The sequence below is a fragment of the Labeo rohita genome, chromosome 21 (genome assembly GCF_022985175.1).
Source record: "Labeo rohita strain BAU-BD-2019 chromosome 21, IGBB_LRoh.1.0, whole genome shotgun sequence".
In the NCBI taxonomy this organism is placed as follows: Eukaryota; Metazoa; Chordata; class Actinopteri; order Cypriniformes; family Cyprinidae; genus Labeo; species Labeo rohita.
Window position 1 is genome coordinate 19,229,425 of NC_066889.1, and position 13,235 is coordinate 19,242,659.

The 13,235-nt window shown below is 35.5% G+C and overlaps 1 protein-coding gene across 3 annotated transcripts in view; it reads left to right on the forward strand.

Moving 5' to 3' along the window:
- The window catches only part of si:dkey-112m2.1 (transmembrane protein 132C), a 159,732-nt gene that overhangs the window by 86,476 nt on the left and 60,021 nt on the right, over nt 1–13,235 (forward strand). For all 3 annotated transcript variants that reach the window (XM_051092553.1, XM_051092555.1, XM_051092554.1), the window contains exon 3: nt 3,026–3,169. In XM_051092553.1, the coding sequence (XP_050948510.1) occupies nt 3,026–3,169 (144 nt within the window). The remainder of the gene's footprint in view (nt 1–3,025; nt 3,170–13,235) is intronic.

Consider the following 13,235-nt stretch of genomic DNA (forward strand, 5'->3'; position numbering starts at 1 on the left):
TGTCGTTTCAAACCTGTATGACCATTTTTTCATGGAACGCAAAAGAAGATATTTTAAAGAATATCCTGACCGGTTTCACTAATATAATACATGATAATTGGCACCATGTAGGGCTGTCACTGATGATTATTTTGGTGATCAAGTATTATTCTGATGATTAATTGAGTAATCGGATAATTATAATATTTTTTTTAGGTAATAAAAATAGATGTAAGCAAACAATAGCCTTTAAAATTACTTACAATACATATATAATAGCATGAGGCAATAATAATTAGTTTAAATAAAGTATCAAAAGCAAGTAATCATATGGTTATTGAACAAAACTGTTAAAATACATAATGTATTGTAAACAATAGAGCTGATGTACATTACACATTATAACAAATGACTGCAGAGGGCGCCAACGGCCTGAAAATTGTTTTTACACTTTACAGCTCAATCTAATCCTTGTTTAATATTGACTAAACAACATTTAATTTAAATGTCCACTTAGTCTTTAATAATCTTTACGACGGAAATGCTACAGCCACTGTAATTTATTGAACATGTGGACATCAAGACTTGTAAACTAAGGGAGAGTTTAAACTTTTATTTTGAAATCGCACTAAACAGTTAGCATACTGAGAAAGATATTGATGTATTCTTCTGCGTTTGCATAGGTTTATAAATTATTTTCCTTACAAATTTGATAAAACGGCGCACGTTGTGTTCCCAGATGAACGTTATAATAAACCCAAACTCACAACAGTATGCAGAGATGGAGTTTGAGACGGTCCACACATGTACTATAAATGATATCAGTTCTTGTGAAGCAGCATTTGCTGTGGCTTTAAAAAGACATTGCATATATTTATGTAACTGAATTGTAGCGTTTGTGAATTCACAATAGCATTATGCTTTATTATGATTTTTAGGTGGGTTTAAAGGGGTCATCAGATGCCAATTTTCCAAAAGTTGATATGATTCTTTAGGGTCTTAATAAAAAGTCTATAACATACTTTGGTTAAAAATTTTTAAGTGGTAATGTACCTGGTCAAAATCATTTTCAAAAGCGAGCCGTTTTAGTGCATTTGCCTTCAAAAGCTAATGAGCTCTGCTCACCCCACCCCTCTCTCTTCTGTGGAGTGATGAGTCATAATGTTTACTTTACTTTAAAACTTGCTAACTAGCACTTTATCAAGAATGGCAATTCGCAAAGATGCATTAAAAAACCTTATACTCACTTCTGCTATAGGTGAAGCTGGATTACAAATGATTAGTGCGAACATAGACGCATTTATGTAGATCGCCGGGGCAAATTTCCTTCAAAAATTAAAGTAACATTAATCCTCTGCGTCTTCAGTGGCTCAGATGTCGGGAGTAAATGACGACTACTATGTTCATTATTACATCCGACGACAGAACACCTTGCTTAATCTGAGACATTTTTGTCTTCCTCTGCACCGGAATCAAAACAATGACGGTCGGAGTCGGACTGTTTACAGATCACTCAGCTAATTTAGGGTGGGTCTAAGATGTCAATCAGCTATCGTGGGAGCGGCGTTGGTTGGTGTGATGGAAGCTAAGAATGGCCTTATTTGAAAAATCCACTGGGTGGATTTTTTATCATAATAGGGTGGTTGTGTACACACACTGACAACACGCATTTATGTTCAAACAACATGTAAAAGTGAGTTTTACATTCAGTGACCCCTTTAATATATCATGCAGCCTTGGAAAACAGTCTCATAATGTGTTTCATGAATTGCCGTCCGTGGAATGTGCCACTTCCAGTTACTCGACATGGCCAACTCAGGGTTGCCAGGTTTTCACAACGAAACCCGCCCAATTGCAGAAACTGCTTCAGTTGCGTTTTGAGGGGGTTTCCTGGTAAAAATCACTTCTGGCAGTAAAATAGACATTTTTCAGCAGGGTTCCTCCAGTAAAAATTGCATTCCAGGGGCTAAATATCACGTTCTTGGGGGCGCTTCAACCCGCAGACATGAATAACAACCTGCATCAACAGTGTTAAAGTAGCCCAATTCTTGACTTGGCAACACTGGACAAAATGTGATTGATGTTTCGAGTATTCTAATTGAATCAAGGAATCATGACATAGCACCATGTAAGTATCGTAAAACTGCTCCATACACCTTGTATGCTATATTTCAAGTCTTCTAAATTCACATTATAGGTTTGGTTAAAAAGAACAAAAAATGTTTACAAAAGTTTACAGTCAGTTTGTCAGTTTTGCAGTCTGATTTATGAATGGAATATTCAAGTTGGATCATTTCAGTCATTCAGTTTATTTGGTTCACAGTGATTTGTTCAACTCAGTCCCTAAGCAGTGGATAACAGTCCATTGGAGATGAAGATAATCAGTGAATGTCACAATAATTTCGATTTCTGTAGTCAAACAAAGCTATCAGATTACTTCAGACGATTTTGAATATACAGTAGCTCACAATTTGTATGGACTGCAATTATGGTGCTTTTGTGTCCTTTTTTGAATTTTGAAATCTCCAGTCCCCATTCATTGTAATTGCGGGCGACAAGTAAATTATTCAAAATTTCACCTTTTGTGTTCCATAAGAGTGAATAAATGATGACAGAAATTTTGGGGGGTGAACTATCCCTTTAAAGTAATTATACATGTGTCAGTGCTAATCAATTTAATAGACTTTAAAAAATATTCCAAACAGAGATCTTTTGTAACATGTGCAGTTATGATTATATGTGAAGAAAGCAGAACAAAATGACCTCAAAATAATTCTTAAACTGATTTTGAGGTTATACAAGATCATCCGTACTCTACAATGTATTACATGAGCTGTTGGGTAGTCTCTGCTTGTCTGTATAATGCATGAGGCAAACAACTGCAATCTGTTCAAGAACATGAAATACTTTTTGTTAATCATCGAGTATTCAAGAGGAATACATTTTTTACATCAAAGTATAATGGTGATCTTTCATTTTTCTTTAATTAAAAAAACTAAAACAAAATACATTACATACTACATAGTCATTTTGATGTTTCCAACAGGGTCAAGTTGAAGGATGGTGTTGCGTTTCTGGGAGCAAGGGCCAGCAACCCGGTTCAGTGGACGGTTAGTCAAGACGTCAGGAGCGAGGGACACAGAGTGGTCACTCTGCACTGTCGCAGGAAGGAAGCCAGCTTTGGGAAAAGGTCAGTAACTTTTCAACCTGTCCATTCTTTTAATGCTTTTATTCTGGATCTAGAGACTGCTGGTATCAAGGGCGTTCATCATCAGAAGGCTGCTGGTTACTTGACCTAGAAGTTCAAAGTTTAAGATCGAAGCTTAAGGCAAAAACACTGCAAACTGCAAAGTTTTTTCTCACTTATTCACAGTTCTGTTCTCTTTGTAAAGTTTGGGCCAACAAAGATCCAAAAGCATGCTCATATACTGTTCTACAGTGACCTGCACCATACAGCCCTTTGGCCTTTAGCCCTCAAATTTAAGCATGTCAGCCTAATGACTGTTCTTCTAAAATCTTCTGCTCGTTTCATATACGGGCCCTCTGGTATTGACAGGATGTTTTTTTCAGAGTACTGCACCATATTATGAAGTGCTGGGAGGTTGCTTGACTACATTTCTCAGAAGCGCTGGAGTACTTCAAATGATTTCAAACATGCTACTTTTCCTGTGAAAAGCTAACTAACTTTATAGCTACTGTAATTCCAAATTCCATTTATTTTTACTTAATTTTTTTCCAAATTCCATTTCTTTTCCATTTAAATTTTTTCTAACAATTTAACAGTGATTTACTAAGTTTAACACAATTTTATTTTATTCTTATTTTTTCCAAATTCTGTGTTTTTCATTAATTTTTAATTAAAAATCTGGTAAATATTCCTTAAAAATAATGTTGTAATAGTAATTTCATTAGTAGTAGTAGTACTACTATCATTACATAAAAAGGAGAAGTCCACTTCCATAACAACAATTTACAAATAATTTACTCACCCCCTTGTCATCCAAGATGTTTATGTCTTTCTTTCTTCAGTCGTAAAGAAATTTGTTTATTTTTGAGGAAAACATTTTAGCATTTTTCTCCATGTAATGGACTGATATGGTGCCCCGATTTTGAACTTCCAAAATGCAGTTTAAATGCGGCTTCAAAAGATCTCAAATGCGGTTGTAAATGATCCCAGCCGAGAAAGAAGCGTCTTATCTAGCATGACGATCGGTTATTTTAATAAAAATAATACAGTTTATATACTTTTTAATGCCATACACTCATCTTGTCTTACTCTGCCTGGACTGTTTTTGTTCCGGTTCATGACAGTTAAGGTATGTCAAAAAACTCCCATCTAACGTTTTCCCTGAACTTCGAAATCATCCTTTATCGCTGTTTTACCTTTTTTGTTAAGGGTGTTTGATCTTTGCATGTTCACTTTCTAAAGACTGGGTCTGTACTTCTGCAGTGATGTAGGATGATTTTGAAATGATTTTTGAAGTTGAGGGAGAAAATACAAAACTGCCTTTTGGAAGTTCAAAATCAGGGCACCATGCCAGTCCATTATATGGAGAAAAATGCTGAAATGTTTTCCTCAAAAAACATAATTCCTTTACGACTGAAGAAAGAAAGACATGAGCATCTTGGATGACAAAAGGGTGAGTACATTATATGTGAATCTTTGTTTGGGAACTGGACTTCTCCTTTAAGTAATATATTTCTGTTACAGTTTCTTCAAGTTAAACCAAACTTTTATTTTGAAGGGTTGCTGTGAAAACTAAGTTTCTGCTTGTATATGATTTGTTTCTAAGTTTCTGATTGTATATTCAGTAGCCAAAAATACATTGTATGGGTCAAAATGATCGGTTTTCTTTTAAATATATCAAACCTTAATTTTTGATTAGTAATATGCATTGCTAAGCACTTGATTTGGACAACTTTAAAGACGATTTTCTTTATATTGTCCTATTCTAACAACCAACCCTAATAACCAACGGAAAGCTTATTTATTCAGGTTTCAGGAGATGTATAAATAAAAATAAAAAAAATGGACCCTTATGACTGGTTTTGTGGTCCTGGGCCACATGATGGTAAACGCATCTCAAAAGTGCATTTTTGACATGCGAGAGCCATTTGGGTTTTCCTGCGTCATATGCAATTCAGTTTCCGCTGACCATATTTGATGTACTCTATGCATGTGTGTTGATCAATGTTTATATGTGAGTAAAAGCCAAAATGAAATCAGTTCATCATATAAAGTGATAACATCTGCTGAAGATTTGAATTAAACCCATCGGTTCATATGGATTTGTTTTTACAAACTTCATGCAAGTTTTATTATAATGAACTTTCAATGGCAGGACAGAAATCTATCAGGTTTCATTAAAAAATATGAATGACAGTAAATTATGAGAGATTTTTTTCATTTTTCAGCTGCTTCTTTAAGCGAGATAGAAAATAGAGATGCAAAAATAAATTAATATATGATAGAATAGTTTTATATTTATTCTTCCCTGGCACTGATATTAAGCCTAGATCATTTAGTGTTTGGTGGTTTTATCAGTGTTTCTGTGATGTGTTTTTATTCATATGCTTGGGTTAGATTTTCAGCCTGTATTTTTCCTTTTCGAAAGTGGTGTCAGATTGCGTTTTCTGCCTGAAAATTATTATATTATACTCCCTCTGCATTTCTCCACGCAGAGAGATTAGAAAGTCATTGACTGACAGCTGTGCTCTCAGCCCTTATAGGTCCCTCACCTCTTCCAGTACCGCTCTTTTGTGCCATTTGCATATGCAAATGAATCTGACAAACACGCCCCATTCCAACCCCTGATTAAAAAAAAAACCTCAGTTTTCAGTGCTCAAATGCGACAGGGATATAAAACATCTCTGTTATTTAAATCTGATTCAAATCGTCTCTCGTTTTGCTTTTTTCCCTATCAGTCTGCAAATACATTACTTTCAAATGTGTCAGTTCATATAATGGCCACACAGTGTGGGGTGGTAAGCGGTATCGACAGAGCCGTGAGCCCTGAGCTTTCATGCACTCATTTTCAGCCTAAAGAGAAAAATGATGAACATTAACAGAATTTTCTTTCCTCGCCTGTAGAGTTTTATATAAATCATATTCCAATAACGTACAGTTATTTGATTATGCTCGCTCATTGAAATTCCTATTCCACCTAACGTGTGGGTGTTTCAAGAAGATATTCTTGTTACTCTGACATGCTTTACCTAATTGTAATTTTTGTCCCAGGCAACTGAAAAAATTACATTTTGGGTTTACAGGGGCTTTTAAAGTTTTATGATTCGTGCACAAGGGAGCTGTAGTTTACAACTGCTTCAAAAGCACTTACCCAACTCCTTTCGACCGCTGGAATTTAAAAAAGCATCCACCAAAATTGAAATTAAAGTTACTTCTTGGAAGAAAAACAGTCTGAATATTTCTTTAAAACCAGCATCTTTTCTTATTTTATGCTCCCTGGGTTGCAAAGTTAAAGGCTTACAAAACTGGCTCACAAAGAGTATATGGGAGGTGAGGTTGCTTTCCCGATGGATGTTTCTCATCTGTTCTTTTACTTTAGAGGTCAGGAGATGATTGTGAGAAAGGTGCTAGCTCCAGTCCACAGGGGGCAGATTGGTAATGAGTTATTATACATTCCCTTTGATTTCTCGTTGTCTTCACTACATCACTAATGAGATCTTACACTTTGTACCTTTTTCCTCTCTGACAAAGGTTGATTTTATAACTTTTCTGCATAATAATGTGTGTCTGAACTAATGTTTCCTCTACAAAGTTAAGAAGAAAGTAGCTCAGCTGCAAAACCGAGTGAACTTGCCTTGTTGAAGTTAGTGTTTTTAAGCATTTTACATTTATTCCAAAATAATAAAATTATGTTCAGCTGTTGTTTTTAATAGTTAACTCTTTTGATGACGTCAGTCATCAAAGCTCGGTAAATATTGGTCACAGACACAGAGATTTACTTTAAATTTCACCAAATTTATACTATTACTCAATAGAAACTCCCACAGATCATGTTTTCATGTTTTACTTACTTTTTAAAATTAGTCTAGCCATTAACGCCATTATACTGTTCATTCAGACTTATTCGGGAATGCAGAACGCAAGAGGCGGGATTTATCGCATGAACCAATCAGAGCCGAATACAACCAGTCATATCCAATCATATCGCCTCATCGCCCACCAAACTCACTGCACTGTAAAAAGTCACCGGTTTCAACTTAAAAACTTTAAACTTTTTTTAAAACTTAAAAAGTTTAACGGCTGCGTTAAATTTTTAGGTTGAATCAACTTAAAACTACAAGTCATTTCAACTCGCAAGTTAAATCAACTTAAAACTACAAGTCATTTCAACTCGCAAGTTAAATCAACTTAAAACTACAAGTCATTTTAACTCATTTTATTGTAATGAGCTCAAATAACTTGTAGTTTTAAGATTTAACTTAAAATTTTAAGGCAGCTGCTGAACTTAAATTTTTAAGTTGAAGCTGGTGAAATTTTTTTACAGTGTGCACGCTTTAGTGGGTCTGTTAAAAACTCAATAGGCTCAGGGGAGACGAGAGAGACGCAGACCTGCTGGCGTCATTGTTGGACAGTGTTTCTTTAGAAAAACAAGTGTATGTTTGAACTATTTTTTTCTCATCCAATATTTTGAGGAAGCACTGCCTCCCTGATGAAAGGTGTTTTACATTCCTTAGTTTAGCAGACGCGTTTATTCAAAGCGACTTACGAATGAAGAACCTTAATATTAGTTTTGGGTAGACACCAAATAAGTTTGAAATGACTCCACTGTTCTCCAGTTTAATGAGAATTTAAAGTTCTTGTTATGATTTAGTTGTAAGAATTTGCAATCAGTCACTGTGTAGGTGATAATTGAAGTGGTGGTAAACCAGTATTTTGGGCTGCTTAATTAAAGCGCTACAGGACAAATGGTAGAATTAGCCATTTTGCGTTTGAACACTTGCGGCGCCGGGCATGACAAACTACCAGAGCCTCTGATGACTCATATGAGAGCAATTATACTGGAGCGTGTCTCAGATAAAGATGTGAAGTTGATAGTCGTCTGAAGCAGAAAATGATTAAGAAGAAAGCAGAAGAAAGAAATGATGTCAGTTTCTTCAGGGAATATTACAAGTCCTCAAGATGTCTCTGTCAGGCAAAGCAGCACTGCAGTGTTTGAGTGTGTACAATGTCAAATCAAAGCAGAGGAGCTACAGATCTGAGCTGTTACGGCTGCACTTGCCATATTCTTGCTTTCTTTAACGCTCGTATTCTGTTGATGATCTGCGTGTTTTTTATGTTTGGGGTGCCAGAGACGCCAGTGATGTGTATGTTTCAGTAATTTTGAAATCAAACTTTATTAACCTTTTTTAATATGTTCTTCAATCTTAAAGGGATGGTTCACCCAGAAATTATAATTCTGTCATTAATTATTCACCCTCATGCTATTCCAAACCTGTAAGACCTTAAGGTCAAAAATTTCGAACTCAGTGTGCAATGACCTTTAGTTCATCTTTGGAACACAAATTAAGATTTTTTTTTATGTAATATGAGAGTTTTCTGACCCTGCATAGACAGCAACGCAACTGACATGTCCAAGGCCCAGAAGGGTAGTAATGACATTGTTAAAATTGTCCATGTGACATCTGTGGTTCAAGCATAATTTTATGAAGCTACAAGAATACATTTTTTTCGCAAAGAAAACAAAAGTAGCGACTTTTAAGAGCCCTATGAAATCTGGTTTATTTTTTCCCAAATTCCATTTTTTTTTCCGCTTTAATTTTTCTGGATTCCGTTTTTTTTTTGTTTTCTTTTAATTTTTCTGGACTCATTTTTAATGGTTCAGTTAAATTTTATTAATCAAAAAGTATGTCTAATTAATTGAAATCATGAAACTTATGAGTTGAACAAAAATTACATGGTTAGGGCCCTATGAAATGTTTTATTTATTTATTTATTTATTTTTTCAAAAAATGTGTTTTAGCATGTTTATTAACCTTTTTTAATGTGTTTGAATGCATAAAAACTGCTTTTATTTATTCTTACAAAAGCCTTTTTTTTACTCAGAAATTCTGTGTTGTGTATTTACATTTTTCTGGTTATTAAATGAAGGCATAAAACATTATTTTTAATTTATCTTTTAATTAATGAATATTGCAGCACATCCAGTTGCTGTGTCAAAGTTGTTATACATCAAAGTCAGTATTTTGTTTTCTTCATGCACAAAATGTATTCTCGTAGCTTCATAAATGACGATTGAACCACAGATGTCACATGGACTATTTTAACAATGTCCTTACTACTTTTCTGGGTCTTGAACGTGGTAGTTGCGTTGCTGTTTGTGCAGGGTCAGAAAGCTCTTGGATTTCTTCAAAACCATCTTAAGTTGTGTCCTGAAGATGAACAAAGCTCTCATGGGTTTGGAACGTCATGAGGGTGAGTAATTAATAACAGAATTTAAATTTTTGGGTGAACTATCTCTTTAAAATAGCTAGGACCAGTGTACCAGCGCATTTAGCCAGTTTATTTATTTATTTTTTGTTCTCTCTCTTTTGGTTTTTTTTTTTTTTTTTTTTTTTTGCACATCTTCTGTCTCTCTCACTCGGCTTGACTGAGGAGGAAATTTTTCTTTTTCATATTCCTCTCAAACGGTGTGTGAAATGAGAGGATCAGTTACTCCTGGAAGGAGCAGATGTGCTTCCAATGAATTCCTCATGCAGAATCCGCAGCCCTGCCCTATCCAAAAAGTAACAAGCTCTACTCACCCTACTAGGACGATACGGCAAAACTCAACCAAATGTCTTATAAAAGGCCCTCTTTGCCAATGAAGAACGTGTCGAATTTTGTTTCTTACCCCAAAGTACTCTAGTCTTCAAAGCTGATGTTCAGTTCGTTGGCTCATGTTTCCATGGGTAAAGAGGCTGTAATTGGGCCTTGAGTGCCGTGTCTGGCCGCGTCGCTCGCTGTTTTGTGCTGGTATTGATTTAGCAGTGGGAACGCCACTTATCGAGGTGCTTGAAGCGGCACAGCAAGCCGTCTAATCCTGGGGTTGGGACTCTGCTCAATGGGGCACGTTGTAATCCCCCATACCGTCAGTGGCGCGGAGAACCAGGGATGATTCCCAGCATAAAAACGAACACGATACTCTTTCATCAACTTATTTATTCTTTTCATTGGAGCGCCACAGCGGGGATTAGATTGAGCCATCTTGTCTTTTGTTTTGAGTTTGTCCTTTCTTCTCTCAGCCTGCCGCTGGATCGATGGAGAGGTGGAGTCTCAGGTGAACAGACTGACGCTCCCCACTCTCACTCTTGCTTTCTTTCCTTGTCGGATGTACTACGCTCTCATCAAAGCATGGTTGACAGGTCAGGCCTGTTTTAATGTCTGTTCCTGCACAACTTTTAATGATTTCTCCTTTGCTTTTTTCTTATAAAGGTTGTGGAGGAAGGCTGTATGTTAGCAGTCCCATTAATCTCAGCGACAGTTGCTCCACTGCTGCTGAGATACATATGAGATTATTCAAATATACGCTAATGTTCAAATTTTGGGGTAGGTTAGGTTTTTTTTTGTCTATAAAGTGTTTCTCTTATTCTCATCAAACCTACATTTATTTGATGATAAATAGTAAAAACAGTAATATTTGAAATTATTATAACAATAACAATTTATAACTTCTCTATTTGATATCAAAGCCCGTTCCTGCCACTGAATAAAAAAAAAAAATTGCATTTTTATCTCACAATTCTGACTGAGATACAAACTCGGAATTGTGAGTTGTAAAGTCAGAATAGTGGGATGTAAACTCTCAATTGAGAGAAATAAAGTCAGAATTGCAATTTCTAATTTTTTCTCACAATTGCGAGTTTGTATCTCGCAATTACAAGTTTGTATCTCGCAACTTTATTTTTTTTTCTCGCAATTCCTAGTTTATATCTCGCAATTCCGAGTTTACATCTTGCAATTCTGAGTTTGTATCGAGCAACTTTCTTTTTTTTTCTCGCCATTCCGAAATTTATATCTCGCAATTCTGACTTTTCTCACAATTCTGAGTTTATATCTTGAAATTCGGACTTTTTTTCTCGCAATTGCAAATTTATATCTTGCAGCTTTATTTTTTTCTCACAAATCCATGTCTATATCTTGCAATTCCGTGTTTATATCTTACAATTCTGAATTTTTTCTCACAATTCTGAGTTTATATCTCACAATTCTTTTTTTTCTCGCAATTCTGAGTTTATCCCTCGCAATTCTGACTTTTTTTTCTTGCAATTCTGAGTTTTTTTCTCACAATTCGGACTTTATATCTTGCAATTCTTACTTTTTCTCGCAATTCCGTGTTTATATCTTACAATTCTGAGTTTATATCTCGCAATTCTGAGTTTATATCCCGCAATTCTGATTTTTTCCTCACAATTCCGAGTTTATATCTTGCAATTCTGACTTTCTTCTCACAATTCTGAGTTTATATCTCGCAATTCTGACTTTTTTCTCGCAGTTCTGAGTTGATATCCTGCGTTTCAGATTTTTTTTTCCTAGCAATTCCGAGTTTGTAACTCGCAACTCTGACTTTAAATCTCGCAATTCTGACTTTTTTCTTGCAGTTCCGAGTTTATATCTCGCAATTCCAAATTGTATCTTGCAACTCTAATTTTTTTCTCACAATTCCAAGGTTATATTTTGCAATTCTGTGGAAATCATGATCCAGTTTTTTTTCCAGGAATTTTTGATGAATAGAAAGCTCAGAAGAACAGCATTTATTTGTAATAGAAATATTTTGCAACATAACAAATATCTTTACTGTCAGTTTGATCAATTTAAAATAACTTTTGATTAATAAAAGTATTGATCTATCTTAAAAGAAAATACTTTTGAAAGCTTGTGTGTGTGCAAGATCAATATATTAACCATATATCCATATATTAATGTGTCAAGTCATGCATCTTTCCATGACAACACACTAAAATACAGAAAATGAACAATTTAAGCATAAAGAATTTCATATTTATGTTAAATGTTTATACTTTTAAACTAATATTTAAAACAGTTGAATGTTTGGTTTAATTTCACACTTTCTCGTCAATTAAAATTACATTCCATCTTTGAGTAAAATTGACTAAGATGAATTAATATGACATTATTGAACATTAAGCTAAAACTATGATGAAAACATCTATATTTATGTATGATTAATATCATTATTTGATTTATTGCATCAGAATACACTGCTAATTTTTATTGGCCATCAGTGAATAAAGATGCTTTTTTGCAGCAAGTAAAAGTTATAGTTAAACTATGCTAACCACCCAAACATTTACACCTTGTGTAAAGTTCTTCATTATCTTCTTCTTCTTCTCCTCCTGTTTATACAAACTTGCTTTCCTTCCCTGCTGCAGCCAAATGTAATTGATTGCCCATGCACTTCACTCACAGAGAAGATGTTCAACACCTTAAAGACATCAAACATAGTTTGGCTTGAATGCAAACTACACCCTTTCCCCTGAGGTGTTGGATTTAAATTCGAAACATGCTTGTCAGCATCCATCTGTCAGACGCCTGCCTCTGTTTAGATAAGAAATCTCGAACCCGCTGAATTCTTGATGAGGGACAGTGAAAGAAAAACGTACTCGGGAACAAACACGCACCCATCAGCCATTCACAAGGCAAGGGTATTTTAATGAAAGAATCAGGCTTCTTCATACAAAGCCAATCACGCTAAACAGTTTCTGAATAAATATAAGGCTGTGTGGTGATTTCCAAAGCAGCTCCTCTGGTTGCCGCTGGCCTCTTCTCCGGTTGATTTCATTAAAAGCGGTGTGTCTGGACCGCTTAATCGGGCCGCTGATCCAGAGTTGACCCTGATGTGACCTCGGCTCTCACCCTCTGTCTTTCTACCTCATTAATGTGCCAAGGACACTAGTGAAGTTCCTCTCTCCTCATGCGTGCACGCACACACACACACACAGTCTCTTATGTTGCTGGCTCTTTGTCAGAGGCATCACCCCACAGGTCAGTGCACTATTGAGCTCTGTTAGTATCTGCTTGTAACAAACTCTCTCATTGCGCTGTCAGAAACCCCCAGCACACAAAGGGCAACGAGGACAAGTATAAATTGTTTCTGATATAGCTGCGTTTCGTTCAAAAAAAAAATAGTGTTTTTGAATGATTCTTTTAGGTCAGCAAATCATTCGCTTGAAGTCAAGTAGGTTTATAACACCTGCAGAAAGCTATTCAAGCAGAACTGTTTAGCTAGTGT